This window comes from Balaenoptera borealis (genome assembly GCF_965194805.1).
Source record: "Balaenoptera borealis genome assembly, chromosome: 2".
NCBI lineage: Eukaryota > Metazoa > Chordata > Mammalia > Artiodactyla > Balaenopteridae > Balaenoptera > Balaenoptera borealis.
The window spans coordinates 44891622-44913102 of record NC_138867.1 but is presented as its reverse complement, the minus strand read 5'-3'; the positions used below and the strand labels follow the sequence as shown (position 1 = coordinate 44913102).

Genomic DNA, 21481 nt, shown 5'->3' with positions numbered 1-21481 from the left:
TTTACCTTTGAATTTCTTCTGGAAAAGTTGCGCTAAACATAAGGGTCTGACGCTGTTCCTTTGACGGCATTCCTGGGCAGGAAATTAACTTCTTCATTTCTGGTCCAAAACCCATATCCAGCATGCGATCAGCTTCATCCAAAACTATATATTTGACTTGTCTGAGACCAATCTTTAAGGATATTTTCAAGGGTGAGGGCAGAGAATGCATACTAGTTAATGTATTAAACTAAAATATTCTCTACAACTCCAACTATTAATATATTCTTAAGGATGAAGATTAGAAATAAATGCATAAAACGAAGAGAACTGTTATGATTAGGTAATACTATCAGTGTTTACTTCAGTTCTCAATTTTGCCTTATGTTATAAAACATTTTATAAGAAAGAAACCAAAACACCTAGATCAGTACTACACAATACACCTTTCTGTAATTACTTAAAAATTCTATATCTTCACTGTTAGCCAGTAGCCACATGCAGCTAATAAGCACTTGAAATGTGGCTAGTGTGCCTGAAGAAATGAATTTTTAATTTTATATCACTTTGAAATTTAAATAGCCACATGTAGCTAGTGACTACTGTATCGGACAGCACAGATCTAGACTATATTATCTGATAAAGTCAGACTCTTTAATGTAAGAAATAAAATTTCTTAATAGCATGACATATTCAAATGTCTTATAACTGCTAAACTTATTTCTAACTCCTTTAAACCCTTAATAAATCCCCCATTCTCTAATCACTCAGGAACAACTGGGAAACTTTTCTTACCTATCATGGATACTTAGTGCTAAAAAGAGAAGCACACATTTGCAAAAAGAAAACAAGTTATTTTGGTACCCCAGGGAAGATGTTTAATCAAGGTGGATTTCTCTGGATACTCTTAATAAGTATCCTAAGAAAAGTCCCTTTACACAGAAAGAGCATGTTTTGAATAATCCCTTTAGAGAAGGGCCTTAAAAAAGCAAATCAGGGTCATGAAAGTGAACTGAAAATATTGATACATGTAATACTGTGGTATGTGAATACCAAAAAGAAACACATAGCCCTAAAATCTCTTTCTGAAGACAAAAAATTAATAGTCCTGGATAATATCACTCCCACACCTAAAACAGAAGACAAAATTATGGATGCCACAAAGGCTTTCTTTCAGGAAAAAAAAATTATTTCATCAAGACATATATGAAAGTAGATAAAAGCACTTATTGCATTTCTCTCCCAGTGTAGTGGGGTATAGGATATGGATTCTGGAATCAGATCCAGATTCTAACCCTAGCTCTATCACTTAATAGAGCTAACTGAGAGGTTTAAAATAAATTACATAATCTCACTAAGTTTGTTTTCCCAAGTATAAAATGGAAAATACTATTTACCTCCTATTTTCATTATTTTAAGATTTATGTGAGAATGCATTCAAAGCATCTGATGGGGGCCTAATATATAAATGGTGCTGTAATAAATGTATGTATCTTTATACCAATCTCTCTCTTCCCCAAACAAAAAAAATTATTAATCAATACCACAACTTTGTTATCCCTCTAGAGCCTACCTTTTCTTTACCTATGATATCCATCAGTCTCCCAGGAGTAGCACATAATATATTACAGCCTTGTACTATTTGTCGAATGGAATGCCCCAACTGGGTTCCCCCATATATAACAACAGCTCTTACACAAGTCCTATTAACAATAAAAGTAAATGTCACTTTCTGGTTACTTGAAAATTAGCCATTTGTTTCTAACAAGATGTAAAATGAAATCCATAAAGGAAAAGCTAATACATTCAACATTCTTTTAAAAAAATTAAATGCTTCCCAGAAAGAAGCTGAAAAGCTGTGGGAAAAAAATATTTGCAACCTGTCTGATAAAGGGCTCTTCAAAAACAATGATAAACATGACCAGCACTCACGCAATAAGCCAAAAACATGAACAAATGGTTCATAAAAAATACAAAGGATTTTAAACACTTTAAGTTCAACATTACTTTTAAAAGCAAAATAAATGAAGACTAACAACATTTTCCCTCAAGTGTGATAACACCATGTTAGCCAGGGTGTAGGGAAACTGGCACTCAGGAGGATAAACTGATACAACACCTTTCACAATTTTACTCTATTGAAATTTTAAAACATATCTTTTTCCCAGTAAATTCACATCTAGGAATTTTCCCTTCAGGTATGTCCCCACATATGGGTAAAGATGACTGTAAAATAAGATTCACTACTAACATTATTTTTAGTATCAAAAGATTGAAACCTATCTAATTGTCTAACAATAAAAGACTTAAAATTATAGCCCACCCATACAAAGGAATACTGTGCATTCATAAAAAGGAGTACAGTTCTAGAGTAAGCATTAGCGCCAACATACACCGTTTTTAAAAAACGCGGTGGCAACAAGCTTAGTATGCCACCATTTGTTGAGAGAATTAAAGTGCATACATGTGCACCAGCTATTTCTACAATAATTCACATAAACTGTTAATAGTGTGTAAACTCTGAAGAGGAGAATTAAAGATAAACATTGATACTTTTCAGTTTTTTGCCACAAAAATGTTCCAACAAATATCCATGTACTAATATTCATTTTGTGCATAATTATCTGAATTTATCATACATATGCTTTTGTTTTTTAAAAAAGAAAACTGTTATCTTTTACTTGATTTAAAAGCCTGAAGTTGGGACTTCCCTGGTGGCGCAGTGGTTAAGAATCTGCCTACCAATGCAGGGGACACGGGTTTGAGCCCTGGTCCGGGAAGATCCCACAGGCCACAGAGCAACTAAGCCCATGTGGCACAACTACTGAACCTGCGCTCTAGAGCCCGCGCACCACAACTACTGGAGCCTGTGCACCTGGAGCCCGTGCTCCGCGAAGAGAAGCCACCGCGATGAGAAGCCCACACACCACAACAAAGAGTAGTCCCTGCTCGCCACAACTAGAGAAAGCCCGCGCACAGCAACGAAGACCCAACACAGCCAAAAATAAAATAAATAAATAAAATTTTTTAAAAATGTACTGGAAAAGCTTTAAAAAAAAAGTAAAAATAAAAGACTGAAGAGCAACATACTACATGGGGATCAGCAAGAAATAAACACTGGTATAAGCAATGTACACCTACTTTTTCCAAAAGATCTGTCAAGCTTGACATTAAAGGGATTTTAATAATTTTAATTTTTTCTACTCTCATTTTAAATAAACTGATTTATACAAAATAAAAGGTGAAGCTTCTATACAGAGAAAACTCTAAAAAATTGTAAAGAAAAACACTAATATCCCAATAGATAAACTGGTAGATAACAAATGCATAATTCACAAAGGAAAACGTATAAAGCGTTCAACCTCTCAATAACCAAATAAATGAAAAAAAAAAAAATGAAGATACCTGCGGTGGTTTTAAAATATGTACACAAATTCTTCAATACTCCTTCCTTTAAATATAGATCCTAACTCCACTCCCCCATAGGTGTGTACAAGGCTGGCTTCATAGGTGTAAAACCTGTGCAGTCATACAGGGTCCCAAGCTTAGAAGAGCCCTGTGCTTGGTTTAATGCTCTATATTTGCTGCTTAAAATTCATAGTTTTTTTAACAAAGGACCCTGCGTTTTCATTTTGCACTAGTTCTAGCAAATTATATAGCCAGTCCTGAGTATGGGCTAGACTTACTGACTTGCTTAGTAACAAACAGAATATGGCCAAAGTGACTGCAACTGTTTTATAAAAGTCACAGCAACCTCCTCCTTGCTCTTTCTCACTGACCACTCAATCTAAGGGAAGCCAGCTGTCATTTCCTAAGGACAATCAAGCATCCTTACACAGAGATCCAGTCAAACCTTCAGATGACTGCAATCCTAGCTGACATCTTGTCTGCAACCTCATAAGTGATCCCAAGTCAGAAACACCCAGCTAAACTGTTCCCCAATTCCTAACCCTCAGAAACTGTAAGATAATATTTATTGTTTTGAGCAACTAGGTTTTAAGGTAAGCAGCAACAGATAACTAATACAATACCAAATACTGGCAAAGTGTACAGTGAAATTGGCATTCTCATATACTGCTGGTAGAAGGCAAGCTTTAAAATAAGTCCATATTCTTTAACATTAAATTTATAAAAATCCACTCTAAGAAAATACTTAAAACATAAAAGTAGAAAAAATTTATATAGCAAGCTGTTCATTACAGCAAGAATTATTTTTATTTATAGTAGCTCCAAATTAGAAACAACCTAAATCCCCCAAAATAGAGAAATAAAATACATACACATGGGCAATCTTAAAGTCATTAAAAATTAGGTCTGATTGTTAAATAAGCAGTTATCCATTTTATTAAGTTACGTGTAAAAGAACAGAAAATTATTAGGAACACCCTAAGTTCATTTTTTAAACATACATTTAAAAACTACCAGAAGACACACCAATATGTTCACTATTGTCTTATCTATTTCTATTATCATCTAATTTTTAATAAGAATGTTTCTTTTTAAAATAAAGAGATCCCGTAAGCAAGATTATGAAAAAGTAAACTTCAATCAATTACATGAGTGCATTCTTATTCATGCACTGAGTTCTTCCCAAAATAAGTAAGAAAATTCTCAAAAGAAAAACTTGTTTGTGAGTGGCATTCTAGATGTACTTACCCAAAAGAAAATTTTCTGGCTTCCAAATAGATCTGACTGATCAATTCTCGAGTTGGTGCAACAATAATACACTCTGGTTCCTGCAGCTCTTTAAAACGACTGGCAGTTACTCCATCACGCATCATATGAGCCAAAATTGGCAAGAGAAAAGCTGCCTAGAAGTTAAATTCCATAATTTACAGATGTATAGTGCACCATCCTTCTCCCTATGGCAACCTATTCCTCATGTCTTTATATCCTTTAGCTTATTCTTTCATCTTTTTGGTAAATTTAAGATGAGAAAGGAAAACAATTTTTATTTCCATGAGTTTTTAACATTTAGGTCTTCATGCTCATATTATACAACATAAAATGTCTGATAATGTTAATCTACCCTATGAAAATATCTTTTTTTTAAAAAAAAGCACAGCCATAGATTCTAAATAAACTTATTTTCAGAGCTTAATGCAGCATGCAGCATTCATTCTAAATGACTCCTTTTGGGGTAGAAATAAAATTATCAGAATGCATGACAAAAGTGGTCCACAAGCAGAGCAAAACTTGGGAAATCATTCATTTGGATTACTAAACATATCACCCTTATTAAAGTTACATGTGGCAAGAAAGTTTGTGCTGTAAGTTTCCTCATTAAACAAATAAGACACTAAAATCTACCTCCAAAACCACATTTAAGTCACACAACAGCTGCTGTATTATACAACTCACTCATTTTCCCTTCAACTCTACTAGGGAGGCTTTTTAAGACTAATATAGTATGAACCAAGACTATGATCCTGGAAATGACAGTCTTTAATACTCATCTCACGGAACCCTATTTAATAGACAAACCCCACAGTTTAGTCCTAAGACCAACCTGGTCCCATCAGAGCTCTTTTAGAATTAGCATAACCTGAGGTCACTTCATACTAAGGACCAGGTACAATACCTACAGCTATTTCTCATTCTCTTGACTCCAAAACTGTATTAGCTGTATTACATAAATTATTTTTTACCTTTCTCTGTGGCTTATAAACTTTGGTGCTTTGACCCTCAATCATTTTGTTTTAGATATTATGTTCCACAAAAAGAGCTGAACACACTTAGAGATTAAAAATCTATGAACTACTCTAGAAATAGTTCAAAATTCTTTCTTCAGAAGTACACAAACCTCAATAAAACCAGAAATCAGAAGCAAACACACATGAATATTTATGACAGTTCACTGAAATCTTCTACTTGGGAAGAACCAAAGTTCAAAAAGTAGCAGTTTGAATATGGGGCAGAATACATTCAGGAAAGTGACTTACAGTCTTTCCAGACCCTGTCTGAGCACAAGCCATCAAATCTCTTCCTCCTAGTATAATAGGAATACTGTATTTTTGCACAGGAGTAAGCTTAGTATAACCAGCTTTAGCAATGTTGCTATTCAGTGTCTGACAAAGATTAGCTTCTTCAAAAGTCTAAAAAAAAGCAGGTAGCAGTGATTAAATTCCATATATCATATACAGGTCATTCCATGAACATATTCTATTTGAATTAGTTTCAAGTTGTTAATTCCACTTTATATATACTATGTTAACTTTACAAATACGCCCCCACTCAAAAGTAATATCCAGAACCTGTATGTTATTACTTGATAGAATTAAGGAATATTCCGTACAGACAGTGGTTCTAGAAACTCTTTTCTGTCCCCTTAAAACCTGTGAGATACAAATAACTCTAATCAGTAAAAATGGTTCATTACCAACAATGGACTCTGGGCTCCCCCACTCCTTAGAAAACCACTCCCCTAAGACACACTTTCTCACACACTTAGAAAGCAGAAATCTTGATCTCTAGGAAAAGTATCCTTTTTAGTAAATTTAAATAAAGTTCTCATCCTGGTTTGGGGAGGTGGGGAGGAAATATAGTACCCTCCCTTTCAACATAGCAATTAATTCTAATGTAGATGGTAGTCATGGTTCTAAATTTCCAACCTAAGACATTAGAGAATAAGATGAAAATTTTGTATTCTTTAATACCAAAGAAATGTACCAAATTTTTAAAAACCGAAGTTTGCTACACAGTCATTATAGAAACAATTATTACACTGACCAGAATTGCTGGTGGTACATCATGTCCAGATACTTCTACAAGAATAGTATCATATTTGTCAAAGTTTATGCCTGTCTGATAATGTGCAAAGATGGAGTCCTCATCCTCAGGTGGAGGAGGTGGTATGTAGGTCACTTTTGGTCCTTAAAATTTAAAAAGAAAATTTACATTACAAGGACTAGAATAAAAATAAGACGGAAAACATACAAAAACTGACAAACTCAAATTTTAAATACTGTAGTAATTCCCAATGTTTACCATTAAAGTTTTCACTTCAAATTTTAAAAAGTTACCTGTTTTTAAATATTCTGTATTTGTATTAAAATGCAATATACACTCATGTGGATCACACAAAAATTAATATACCTTGAGTGTCACCGCTTTCTCTTCTTTCAGCTTCTGACTTCCAAGAATCTTAAAAGGAATCAAACCAAAAAACAGATAAATGTTTTTAAAAATCAAGGGGTGTAGTGAGGTGGATGGAGTTAGAGTCTGTCATACAGAGTGAAGTAAGTCAGAAAGAGAAAAACAAATACAGTATGCTAACACATATATATGGAATCTAAGGGGAAAAAAAAAAAGGTCATGAGGAACCTAGTGGCAAGACGGGAATAAAGACACAGACCTACTAGAGAATGGACTTGAGGATATGGGGAGGGGGAAGGGTAAGATGTGACAAAGTGAGAGAGTGGCATGGACATATATACACTACCAAACATAAAATAGCTAGTGGGAAGCAACCGCATAGCACAGGGAGATCAGCTCTGTGCTTTGTGACCACCTAGAGGGGTGGGATGGGGAGGGTGGGAGGGAGGGAGATGCAAGAGGGAAGAGATATGGGAACATATGTATATGTATAACTGATTCACTTTGTTATAAAGCAGAAACTAACACACCATTGTAAAGCAATTATACTCAAAAAAAAAAAGGTTGATACAACATGCATATATAATGACCTCAATTTTTTAAATACATATATAGATTAGAAATAAGACTAGAAATGAATATATCAAACTATATGTAGTAATTATTTGTAGGTGATGAGATTACAAATTATGTTTTCTTCATGTCTTTATTTGCCTAAGAACACATTAATTTTACAATTAGGAAAATAAAAGTTTTTGAAAATTAATAGAAAAGTGGCTTGTATATTATCAGAAAGGAAGCTGACTGAAGTTGTTAAATTTTGAGAGTGAAAACATGTTTGGAATAAGAGAAAAAGCCTTGAATTATTACCTAGTTTTTAATTTGCATCAAATAGACATTAATAAATAATAATACAAGGTGTGTGATATTATCTTCATTAACAATATTTCAATGCCCTTAACTATATAATTAAGTTGAATGAAAATTCTAAATACATTATAGTTTATACAAATTATTTCCCGAACATATAATAGTTAATATTTTACATTTCACATATCTTTGAATAAAAACAGAAAAGTTTAAAGTACTAGATTTTACCCCCCCCAAAAACATTTTGTTCTCCTCCCAGTCTAACAAATTCAGCCAGCTTGATGATATGAATATATTACAGTGGTCTGAAAATATAGACTCTGCTACCTTACAAGATTTCTTAATTTATAAAATCTGACTTACTCCTTTAGCTGTTTGTAAACCTAATAAATATTCCATACTTATAAAAAAATTATATATATAAAAATCGAGGGGTAAAAGAATGCTCACTATAAAAATCAAATACCTTATCTAAAGTAAAACTTACTCTTTCCAGAGGCTGTAATTACTTCTTCATTTAAACCTTTGTAACCACCTATTAAAGAAATCCACAAGATACAGTCAAGATACAAGATACAAGACTATGCACATCTTTCTTTTCATTGCTTATCTTCAAAGAGAAAAAGTTCTAAAAATGCATAAAGTCCCTTCGTACAAATAATACTTGAGACAATTAAGATAAATAGAACCCTGAACATTTTGTTTCCTTAGCATTCAACATGCTGATTTTATGCAGATTACACTGTTATAACATATTAGTATTTTTTTGTTTAAACTGTTATGTCTCTTTCCTGATCCCTATATTCCTCAGCAAAGGAATATATTTTCTAAAAGGAACTAAAAATCCATCTTTGTTGGGATGTCCCCACTACAACCCATAGGTTCTATGATTTGCTAGGACTCAGAATATAGTCATAACCATGGTTGTGACTTATTACATAGAAAGGATAGGGAGCAAAATCAGCAAAGGAAAAAGGTGTACGGGGAAAAGTCCAGAGAAAACAAGGCACAAGCTTTCAAGAGTCTCTCCCACTGGTTATCACACAGGACAAGTTGTGACAACATGCTGGAAATGCTGTCTACCAGAGAAGCCCATTAGAGATTCAATATCCAGGGTTCTTATGAGGTGCTGATAATGCAGGAACCTTCTGCCTGGCATGTACCAAACTTCCAGACTCCCAGAAGCAAAGCAGGTATTCAGCATAAACCACACAGTTGTACAAACTGTTTAGGCACAGTGAGCCACTCACACCAGTTAAGAGTGGTGAGAACCCTCCCTAAATCCACGTTCTCAGAAGCCAGGTAAGGGCCAACCTTATAAGCAGGACTTTCAAAGAACAGCAGTCAGGTCTGCCGTGTTGACTCTTTTCTATACACTATCTTTCTGATCTTTAGACAAGGAGTCATCTATTGTGCCACTTTCAGGTACTATCACAAAAAAAGAACAAGGACTGCATTAGATTTGAAAGGCTAACTAGATATAGCATTTTTACATGTGAGCTAATTTTCTTGTCCTGTATGTCCACAGGTCTTGAAATCCTTTTTCAAACAACATCTGAGCATTTGTAGAAGATATGGTTTAGCCATTAATAATCTTTTTCTATAGTGAAGAATCCAAGAATCCAAAGGAAGGAAGTGGGGACTAATAATGATCACTAAGAATTTTTCAGAGACATCAAACAAGCTTTATTGTTTTACTAGTCTGGAAAACATTTCAACTTTTATGTGACATTTAGATATTTTTAACTCTGAAAATTTTTTTCATAGTATAAAATCATCTATACTGAACTTTCTTTATCCCCTATACCAAGCCAAATAACTATCTCATAAGAAAAAACATTATTTTAATAAGAATTTGTACATATAGATTACATCTCAATCTTTAACATCTGCATGGTATCTCCCATTTTATGGTTATATCATTTATTAAACAGACTCATGAATTTTTAGGTGATTTTCAGTTTTTACTTATTATAAATGAAGCTTCAGTGAACACACTTTTACATGTATTGAGCAAATACACCTACAGTATGTAATTCCTATAACGGAATCGTTGGATTAAAGAGTAGTAGTAAACAACTCCTCGAAACTGGCTGTGCAAGTGCATACTCCACAAAGTGTATAAAAGCAGCAACAGTTACCTTTAACTTCAAAAATTAAGCTTGGATTACAGTAATTTTAACCACTTATAGGTAAACCAGATAAGAACTCACCTCGTCCACTTCCACTACCACTTCTGCTTTGATAAGTGTCACCCTTACCTGCAAGGCATTGTTTTACAGAAGATTTAGAGAAATCACAGCTCCTCCTCAATCATATAAACCATATAGCTATTTCTTTTCATATACTGAGTAATTACTCAGGATTCTAGTCCCTTAATCCACCCATCTCTTAATTCTATACTTAAACCTTTTTCTCATTTGAACATTTTGTTTAAAGACTTCATTTTTTTTTAGGGCAGTTTTAGGTTCACAGAAAAATTAAGCAGAAAGTACAGAGACTTCCCATATACCTCCTGTCCCCACACCTGCAGAGCCTCCCCCCATTATCAACATCCTCCACCAAAGAGGTAATTTGTTACAATTGATGAACCTACAATGACACATCATAATCACCCAAAGTCCATCATTTACATTACAGTTCACTCCTGGTATTATACATTCTTTATGTTTGGACAAATGTATAATGGCATGTCTCCACCATTACAGTATCATACAAAGTAACTTCACTGCCCTAAAAATCCTCAGTGCTCTGCCTATTCATCCCTTCCCCCAACCCCTAGCAACCACCTATTTTTTTCACCCTTCTTCTTATAGTTTTGCCTTTTCCTGAATGTCATATAGTTGGACTCATACAGTATGTAGCCTTTTCAGATTGGCTTCTTTCACTCAGTAATACACATTTAAGGTTCCTCTATGTCTTTTCATACCTTAATAGCTCATTTCTTTTTAGTACCACAGTTTATTTATCCACATTTGAACATTTTTCGTCAATAATTATGTTCCATTTTTTTCACTTTCTCCTCAAATCCCCTAACTCAGAATCCTTTCTTTGAAATCAAAGCAAACTTCATTTTCCTTCTTCCAATTAAAAGTATAATTTATAACTCAAATTAACTGGTAGATAAGAGAGAAGAAATAATTCACAGAGCACAAACTTTATAAGGGAGGCAAAACTGTCCATGTATTTTTGCCTACAAATCTAAAAAGCAGAGAAAATCATGAGCCAATCTAGTACACTTAAACATATATATATTAGGTTTATTAATCCTAGAGCTAAAAGCAAATGTGAATGATTAATATTCAGTAATAAATTCTATTTCTCACCTACACCACTTAATGCTGATCTTCTAGAGCCAAAAATGCCACCAGAGCGCTGGGTCCCTTCATCTTGTTCATATTTGCTATCTAGATTTACAGATAATAAATTTAGATTATGTTACTTTTAAGAAGCTTTTAGATATGCAGCAAAGCGAAAAAAATCAACTTATGGTGCCATAAGTTAAAAAGATGCAGGATAAAATAATTTAAATTTAACAGGAATTACAGTATTTTTCTAAGAAGCACACAAAAGGATTTCTCCACAAATTATTTCCTTCAATAACAAATTACTTCCTCAAAATTTTTATTTTATTAAAATTATTTTATAAAAGTAGTTAGGGTCAATACTACACCAAAATATGATATAAGCAAAAGTTAAATTACCTCTGAAAAATAGCACGGTTACTGCCCCCAGAAATTTCACATTACATAATCTCACTGCTTATTCTCCAGAAAAGCACCCCTTGCACCCACAGTTCCCAAATCAGTCCTGAACAGCAACCCTCCAGATCCCTTCACTTTTTCAAAAGTGACAATTCACTAATCCACTACGCATCTATTAAATCATTATTACAATTTATGTTTTTAGCTTCCACTATTCTGTCCTCCTCTGTTAAGAGACACATGCATTCCAACAGTGACTTCAGAAGACAATACCTTAGCACCAAGGAATGACGACTGGTAGAATTTAGGTAGAAAGCCACATTGGTATAAAAGAGGTATAATGGGAGGCAGAGCCATAGAGAAGGCCACCTATTTGTAAGGTCAGCCATCTTTATCAAAGCTCTAAAATGCTTCACAGTATGTAATATTAAAGAACTGAGTCACACACACTGCTAAAAAGATTCATATATTCCCACTTAACCTGTAAGGAATTACATGTGTCTAAAAAATAATATTTTATACAATATAAGTGATTATGTACCAACCACACTATGCTTAACTATTCTCATATAATCATCATAACAACCTTATATAATAAGTATTATTTTTTATCATTTTTTTCATAATAAATGAACACACTATTTGCAATCCACTACTAACTTGGACTTCCTAGACCAAATCCTCCACGGCAACCTCGGTAACTACCTCTTCCACCTCTTCTGAATGACCCTGAAGCTTCTGAATCATTTCCATCTTGATAGCCTATAATATTAAAACATACACACAAAAACAACACAAAACAACAACAAAGAAATCTTGGGGACATGGTGGCCAAGTTTATTTAAGTTTTGCATAATTCAATGACTTTAATATTTTAAGCCATTAACAGATAGTTACTAAAGAGAAATGCTGTATTTGACCTATAAATGTTCAACTTCATTAGTATAAATAGATATAGCTACAGTATTTTAAAAACCTGCTACTTGTTTTGGGAATAAAAACTAAAAATGACTAAAAGGAAAAAATGACAGTTGTAAAACATTAAAAGTTGCCACAACTGCACCATTAACAGGATTTCCACAATCCATGGAAAGAAAAAGTACTTACCATAAGTTTAGTGAGGTTACTGAACCTTCAATATACAAAAGTTAATTGTATTTCTATACACTAGCAAACAAAATGAAAATTATTAAATGATATGTATCACTGATATCAATGAAAATGGCAAAGTAAGGGACTCCAAATGCTGCTACTCCAAAGAAGAAAAAAAATTGACAAAACTGTCAGAATTAACATTTTCCAAACTGAAAATTAATCAAGGACTTGCATCAACCCAAGGAACATTTTTTTTTTTTTAAAAAAGGCTGGTCCTTGGTAAGAGCAGTGATTTTGTGGCATATTTTAACTTACCGCAGTCCCATTCCCTGACAATTCCACTTCTAGACATATACCCCAAAAATGCAAAAACAGTGACTCAAACAGGTAACTGTATATTAATGTTCACAGAAGCATTATTCAAAACAGCCAAAAGTAGTAAGAAACCCAAGTGTACATCAACAGATGAATGGATTTTAAAAAGTACACATAAAATGGAATAGTAGTATTCAGCCATAAAAAGGAATGTAGTTCTGATACATGCAACAACCTGAACACTGAAAATTTTAGGCTAAGTGAATTAAGCCAAACATAAAAGAGCAAATACTGTATGATTCCAATTGTATGAAATATCTAGACATAGACAAATTGATGAAGTACAGAGAATAGAGGGCACCAGAGACTGAGAGGAAGAGAAGGAAACTTAATGGACATAAGTTTCTGCATGGGTGATGAAGAAGTTTTGCAAATAGATAGTGGTGATAATTGCACAACACTTCAGAAGTACTCAATGCCACTGAATTATACACATATAGTTAAAATGACAAATTTTATGTTAAGAGTTATTTTACCATAATAAAAAAGCAGAAAATTTCCCAAATTTGATGAAAAATATTAATCTACACATCCAAGAAGCTTAATAAACTACAAGTTGGATAAATTTAAAGATATCTAGACCTACACATGTCCATATAAAACATGAACAAATGGTGCTGGGACAATTGGTTATTCACACACTAAAGAATTAAGTTGGGCCCCTATCTCACACCATATACAAAAATGAACTCAAATGGATCAATGACTTAAATGTAAGAGTACAGTGAACGTGATAAAATTCTTAGAAGGAAACATAGGTGAAAATCTGCATGACCTTGAAACAGGCAAAGGGTTTCTAGATATGACATTAAGAGCACAAGCAACTTTGGATCAAAATTTTAAACTTTTGTGCTTCAAAGGACACCATCAAGAAAGTGAAAAAACAACCCACAGAAAAGGAGAAAATATTTGCAAATCATATATCTGTTAACACTTGTATCAAGAATATATAAAGAATTCTTAAAACAAAAAGATCAATAACCTTATTTTTTAAATGGGCAAAGGATCTGAATAGACATTTCTCCAAAGAATATATACAAATGGCCAATACACACATGAAAAGCTGCTCAACATCATAGTCATCAGGAAATGCAAAGCAAAACCACAAAGATACAAGGATATGTTGTAAAACACAAGAAATATAGCCAATATTTTATAGTAACTATAAATGGTGTATAACCTTTAAAAATTATGAATCACTATGTTGTGCACCTGTAACTTACATAATATTGTCCATCAACTATATCAACTATTGAATTTATAACTCAATGATAAAAAATCATAATGATACCACTTTACATCCATTAGAATAGCTACAATCAAAAAGACAAACAGTAACAAGTGTCACCAAAAGAAATGTACTAGAATGTTCATAGCAGCAGTTTCAAAACAGCCCAAAACTGCAAGAAATCCAAATATCTATCATTAGCAGAACAGTAGAACAAAAGAACACTACAGAGCAATGATAATGATCTACAACTGCAACCAACAATAAGAATGAATCTCACAATTAGATTAAGAGGAAGCCAGACACAAAAGAGTACATATTGTATGATTCCATTTATGTTAAGTACAAAATTTTTAAAAAGTCTATGCTGCTAGAAGTCAGAATAGAGATTAACTGGGGGAGGGGGGTGTTAATGACTAAAAATGAGCATGAAAGGGGCTTTTGAGGAGCTAGTAATTTCTATTCCTTGATCTGCATGCTTGTGAAAACACAGAACCCAGGTGTATTCAGTTACTGAAAAATCACTGAGCTATATACATTTATAATATAAGCACCTGCCTGTTGCTATATCATGTCACACTTCAACATAAACTTAGGTACAGTTATATTTACACACACATTTATATTTACTGAGTAACCACTATATGCAAATTTCCTACCCTCAAATGTATACAACTAAAGAAAACAGCAATCAGGGACACCCTGAAAAATGACTGTTCCTGCTAGTCACCCTACACTAGTCAATAAGCCAGGATCAAGCACATAGAGCTGCAACTGGCTTTTTTTTTTTTAACTGTTGAGTTTTTTTTTTTTAATTTATTTTATCCATTTATTTAATTTTTGGCTGCATTGGGTCTTCGCTGCTGCACGTGGGTTTTCCTCTAGTTGCTGAGAGCGGGGTCTACTCTTTGTTGTGGTGCGCAGGCTTCTCATTGTGGTGGCTTCTCTTGTTGCGGAACACGGGCTTTAGGCGCGTGGGCTTCAGTAGTTGTGGCACACGGGCTTCAGTAGTTGTGGCTCGCGGGCTCTAGAGCGCAGGCTCAGTAGTTGTGGCGCACGGGCTTAGTTGCTCCGCGGCATGTGAGATCTTCCCAGACCAGGGCTCGAACCCATGTCCCCTGCGTTGGCAGGCAGACTCTTAACCACTGCGCCACCAGGGAAGCCCTGCATCTGGCTTTTGACTGCTTCACTTAAATATAAATTAAATTGATTTAAAGAAAATTTAATAGTAAGGAAGATAGTCACTGTTCTGCAGAAAACTAAAAATTTTAAAATAAGAGCTATGTTTAGGAACGTTAGTGTCAAAACTGCTTCTTAAAGGGGGGAGGAGAGCAATGTTAAAAAAGGAGTCTTTTTCTTAAATTTCCTCCCCATCATTGTTTGGTCCCCTGCAATTGTCATAAAAAGACTCAACTTATGAGACAAATAAGCCATACCTCATTCACCACCAAATTCCTCCCCACCTCACAACTCAACCAAAGCTATACTGAAATCCACAGCAAGTTTCAGCTTCACTAGGAGGGCCTGCTATTTAATGATTTATTCAGTGAGCCAAACATCTAATAGGCAAGGGAAAAGGATACCCCCAAGTTGCAGCAAAAACAATGATATATCTGATTACCATGCAGTTCCAAAAACTAAACTCTTTTATCATAAATACATTTGCACACCTGTAGCAATTTTATAAGTTCACTGTGGTTTTTTGTGAGTTTTGCTGTTGCTATTTTAACGAATCTGCCCATAGATAACCCAGAATTGAGCATAACTTTTATACCATCTCACCTCAAGTTCATTAGAGGGAGGACCAGCAGAGTATAGTAGAGTACTTCTAGACTTGAACAAAAAGTAGTCTACGATTTCTTCCCTTCCCCATATCTCCAATGATCCTACTCAAAGACAAAGACATCCCAGTTCATCTACACTGTGACTGACCAAGATTCACACAGTCCCCCTCTGTACTTCATAGCACACTCTGGAGGTCTTAGGAAAAAAAAATCCAGTGACATTAGAAAGCAGAAGGAGGGACACCTACTGAATATTAATTCAAATATTAACAGCATAAAACATATGCCAAAGTACTTTTCTTTAAAGGTTTTCACCACCAGAATTTTTCTTTCTTTCAGCTCTTCCAAAATCAGGTTTTCAGTTTCATATCTCTGTCTTAAGTACAATTTGTTCCAACACATGGTCCTTACCGTCTCTCTTGGAAAACCCTCTGTTCCGTGTTTGATTATCTTCACGGTCATTACTAGACTCTTGAATAAAAATTTAACATGTGAATAGCATCTAAATAATTACTTTAGTCTTTACATTAATGTAGTATCTAAAGAATAGCACTGTCACTAGAGAAATTAGTAAGAAAAAATAAATATCTTCGTAAGTTAAAATATGAACATTTTAATTTTTAAAATAATTGTAACAACAGAAATACAAAGACATTACTCAGTCAATTCCCTATACAAATCACCTAATATATCTAAATATTAAATGTTAAGCGTATAATTTGTCAAATTCTGAGCACAGCCAAAAAATAAGAATTTTGTAAATATCAGTTTAACTAGAAACAGTTTCAGAAATATCTAACAATTAAGTAGTCAAGGGGATCTCAGAAATGCATGACTATTCTTCTTATAATGTCATCATTATTTCTGTAACTTGCCTTTCTTAATAAACCTGAGATGTCAGTGTTTTTTTTAATATATGCAAACTTTCCCCCATTCATCTTAATGGAAAAATTGGGGGATATCCTGGCTTTCTGTTTTTACTGACATTATCAAGTAACATTATCAGGGTTTCTAAATAGTGGTATGAGGATCACTACACTGAAGGCTGCCTAAAAATTATTAGGAAAGTTGGAAAGAGCCCACCCCCAGAGATGTTTATTTTGAACGTGTAGAGTGACAGCAAGGAATGGATGATTTTTCTAAATTAAAAAATTATAACTTTTAGTAATAACTTTAAGCTTTCTAGAAGATTCCAATAAAGCCATGTTTGGGAAATACCGAGATGGTTTCAAGGGATCTTTGTACATATCACTAACGTTTAGCACCTGAGAACTTCAGGTCCCAGTGATGACACAAATGGCTAAACAGATTAGAAGCTATCAGTTAAGTTTCTGCGCAAAATACTAATCTACTCAATTAATATTGTTTTATAATAAACAATGACCCAGAGCTCTTGTTGCAGGCTCCTATTTGAGCTGGCATCAACAACTGACAAATATTCCTGAAGAGCCATCTAACATCAAGACAACTTTCTTAGAAGCAAGATATAATATGACAAGCGTGCTCAACAGTAAAGAAAGAATTTTGGAAAGATTCTTGGAATAATAATTCTGGAATAATGATGATGTTAGCTAATATTTATTGCCTTATGGGAAAAAAACCTATGAATTAATCTGGGGCCTGACAAGGAGAAAAAGGTCTCATATAATCTTTGGCCAATTGTTCTCCTAACACAAGCCCAAAGCTATTTTGACCACACTGGGAATTAAAATAGGCTGATGACATTAGCAGTTGGGTGAAGGGTACAATTACATTAGAAGAAGGATGGAGGAAACCCTCTGTACTATTTTCGAAACTTCTTTTGAGTCAAATGATTTCAAAATAAAAAGTTATTAAAAAAATAATTTCTGTAGGTTAAAAAATAAAGCCAAGCACAAACAAAAATGAGACAATGATCCCAAGATCAGTTATAATCTATTAATTATATAAAAATAGTAGTAATAACAACAAATAGAACTTAGTATCTGTCTGGCACTGCTCTAAATGAAGTCTGTTTTAACTTTTTAAGCCCTCACAAAAACCTTACAAGGTGGGTATTATCCTCAAATTATAAACAGAGAAAAAGAAATACAGAGAAGTTAAACAAATGTTTCAAGATAATACAACTGACAGGAGGAGCATCTGAGTCTCAAACCCAAGGTGTCTGAGCTCCTTATCGCTATACTATACTAGCTAGGGGACATGAGATTGCAGAGAAAATAACCACAAAACACTCTATACATCTGTGTGCAGAGAAAAAGCTTCTATGATGATAGCAAAACCTGCTCCTGGGCTTGCCAACAACTGTGAGAGTGAAAGAATTTTTTAGGAATATACACAATTTTTTAGTTTAGGGGAACTAAAACTGAGAATAGAAAAAGCAAATAGATCAAAGGAAGAAAGTAGACCATTTTGGAGGAGAGAAGTTCTCTCAAGTGCTGTGAGAAATTGGAATTTGTGCTCAAAAGCACTCTGGCTCATCACTAAAGAGTCAACTGGGGAGGAATGTCTTTGATGAGTAGAAATGATCTTGGAATACTAATTAAAAGTTGGAAAACTAGAACAAGGAGAAATGGAAAAGGATAAAAATGGTGATGATTTTCTTCTCTCAAATATTAGTTGCATGTTACATATGTTTTCATTAGAACAGGATAGGAGAAAAAGCAGACAAAAGCAGGGAGAATGAGACTGACGGTAGTTTGGGGAAGCAGTCTTAACTGATATAATAAAACCCCACCATGTTCCAAAAGCGTTTTAAGGTGATCAGGTCTAGGTTTGGTTTTGATTTTGAGAATCACAGTTAAGATCAAGTCTCAAATATTTAATGAAGATAGATGACATTTACTGTTTACCATGAATGTGCCTGGGACTAAGCTTCGTGCTTTTACACACATTCTCATTTAGTGTGCCTAACAAGCTATAAAATGAATGGTCTCCATTCTACAGAAGAGGAAATCGTGGCTCCGAGAAATTAAGCAACTTGCTCTATGTTATTCAACTAGCAGATAGCAGAGCAGGTACATGAAACAAAGTCTGGAACTCCAAAGTGTATTATGTTATGAAGATTCCATAGATCAGTGGTTACCAAACAAAAGAGGCATCAGAGTCACCAGGGATGCTTTTTAAATACAGGTTCCAGGGCCTCACCCAAATCTACTCAACCAGGCTCTCCTGCAAAAGTACTGTTAATTATTGTAGTCTACCTTCTGGTAACATTACTCTATTCTCATCATTCTCTGTATTCCTCCAAACCAGAGTGTCAGTACCTTTGACAGAAATGTCTTTGATTTCAGCAGTGATCCACAGTCTCATGAATCTTTTTCCATTGTTAATACTTATTTGAGTCTGAATAAAGACCTACATGTCTCAAACTGTATTTATATATGAAAGTGGAATTCTGATTCTTGACTTGCTCTTTCTACTATCCTCTTTTTCTTAAGGAAGCACAGCATTCAAAAGTTGCACTTTATAGATTAATTAAGGCAGGTGACAATAGGCCAAATTAGGATGGCTGAATTCTTGGTTAAGGCTCTGGCTATAGCTGCTTTATAAAGCTGGGTTTAAATAAAATAGAACTGGAACAGACTAAGATAATTAATCTTAGTTTCTCTTTAGCATGTACTCTGGACACTAAATTCTTAAGTCACTACAAAAAACAGTGAACTTACCTCTCCAGAAACCACAGCTATCACCTTCTTCAAACTTGTTATTTGAAAAACCTACAAAAAATATATAATTAAACTTGCACATTTCTGAAAACAACAATTACCTATACCTTTGTAGAAGAAAGAAAGGAAAAGAGAGAGAGAAAGAGAAACATAGAAACAAAGAAACACACTCTTTACAGGGACTTCTAGTTTTGATGCCCCTTTAAAACAGTATAAACCACATACAACTGTATATATAAATAGTGAATGAGAATTCATACACATTGTATGACAACTTCTTCCTTGTGTCAGTTTATTAAAATACCAGCCAATCTTATATTACCTCAAATGTCATATATTCCTCTATATGTACATGGCTGTGTGTGTGTTTGTATGTATATATATCACTATAACCACTATGTACTTTCTATTCAAAATATAAAAACTTTTTAAACTTTATAAATTAACTTGTAATCTCTTCATCTGCTGGAGGACAATACAACTAAATTATAATCCAATATTCAATAATTTTCCCCTTCTCAATAACAAAGAAATTCTGCCAACTTCTTTTTGTTTATAAAATTTAAAAGAAACAAGCTTTCATCAAGCTCTGCTTTCAAATTTCTCATTTAATAAAAACTTGTGTCTAGATTTATGCATCTCTGGAGCATACAGACATATCTCTAAAACGCATTTTAAAAGCATCCATCAAAATATTTCATAAAATTTTAAAAATTTGAGTCTTAATAAAATGATCTTTACTGCAGAGATACTCAGGGAATAATGTAAGTTAAAATTAATGTCAATATGCAATGCCTATCAATTAGTATCTAACCTAAATAATAAAATACATTAAATTATGGCTTCAGTACTACATAGACCAATCAGTTACTGTTGGACAGATGTTAAATTTATATGCAGGGACTTCCCTGGTGGCGCAGTGGTTAAGAATCCGTCTGCCAGTGCAGGGAACACGGGTTCGAGCCCTGGTCAGGGAAGACCCCACATGCCGCGGAGCAACTAAGCCTGTGCGCCACAACTACTGAACCTGCGCTCTAGAGCCTGCGAGCCACAACTACTGAGCCTGCGTGCCATGACTACTGAAGTCTGCATGCCTAGAGCCCGTGCTCCGCAACAAAGAGTAGTCCCCGCTCGCTGCAACTAGAGAAAGCCCACACAGCAATGAAGACCCAACACAGCCAAAAGTAAATAAATAAAAAATAAATTAAAAAAAAGAATCTATATGCAAAATGTCTACATATCAAGTCATTTAACATCTCAGGTTCAACAAATCTAATGTACCCTTCAGCATTAAACCTCTTGGAAATTTAATACCCAATTAGCATATAAAAAGTAAGTACCCTTTGGCCTCAATATATGATTGGATGACACTTTTTCCTTGAACAGATATGTAATTTCAAAATAAAGATAATCCCTACAAAAAGAGTATATATCACAAAACTTGGATTTTGAGTTTTTTTATCCATTTAAATATTTGCAATCTTTGAAGTTGGTTCAGAAAAGGATTACGTTCTACTGCCCTCTACAATTGCCCCTTCCCCTCCATACACCTCTCCCAGAAAAGTCAAGTGCTGGGTCTCCAAAATGCTTGAGAAAGTCTTCCACCTACACACTACTGGTCTTGATCTTAAACTCTTACCTAAGTTCTACTTAACAGTTTTTAAAGTTTTTATGGAAAAAAATGTAATTTCAAAGCTTCTACTG

General features: G+C 34.2%; 1 protein-coding gene and 1 long non-coding RNA gene across 2 annotated transcripts in view; one reads left to right on the top strand and one right to left on the bottom strand.

The window, feature by feature from the left end:
* The window catches only part of DDX4 (DEAD-box helicase 4), a 68997-nt gene that overhangs the window by 18790 nt on the left and 28726 nt on the right, over window positions 1–21481 (bottom strand). The window contains exons 5-16 of the mRNA XM_082382583.1: window positions 19778–19828; window positions 16542–16601; window positions 12305–12410; window positions 11271–11347; window positions 10158–10205; window positions 8432–8479; window positions 7075–7122; window positions 6709–6851; window positions 5922–6074; window positions 4636–4790; window positions 1553–1682; window positions 6–172 (exon numbers count right to left, since the gene is read on the bottom strand). Coding sequence (XP_082238709.1) covers window positions 6–172; window positions 1553–1682; window positions 4636–4790; window positions 5922–6074; window positions 6709–6851; window positions 7075–7122; window positions 8432–8479; window positions 10158–10205; window positions 11271–11347; window positions 12305–12410; window positions 16542–16601; window positions 19778–19828 — 1186 coding nt within the window. The remainder of the gene's footprint in view (window positions 1–5; window positions 173–1552; window positions 1683–4635; window positions 4791–5921; window positions 6075–6708; window positions 6852–7074; window positions 7123–8431; window positions 8480–10157; window positions 10206–11270; window positions 11348–12304; window positions 12411–16541; window positions 16602–19777; window positions 19829–21481) is intronic.
* Window positions 1–21481, top strand: part of LOC309624477 — a 249491-nt gene that overhangs the window by 209911 nt on the left and 18099 nt on the right. The gene's annotated exons all lie outside the window — the stretch shown is intronic.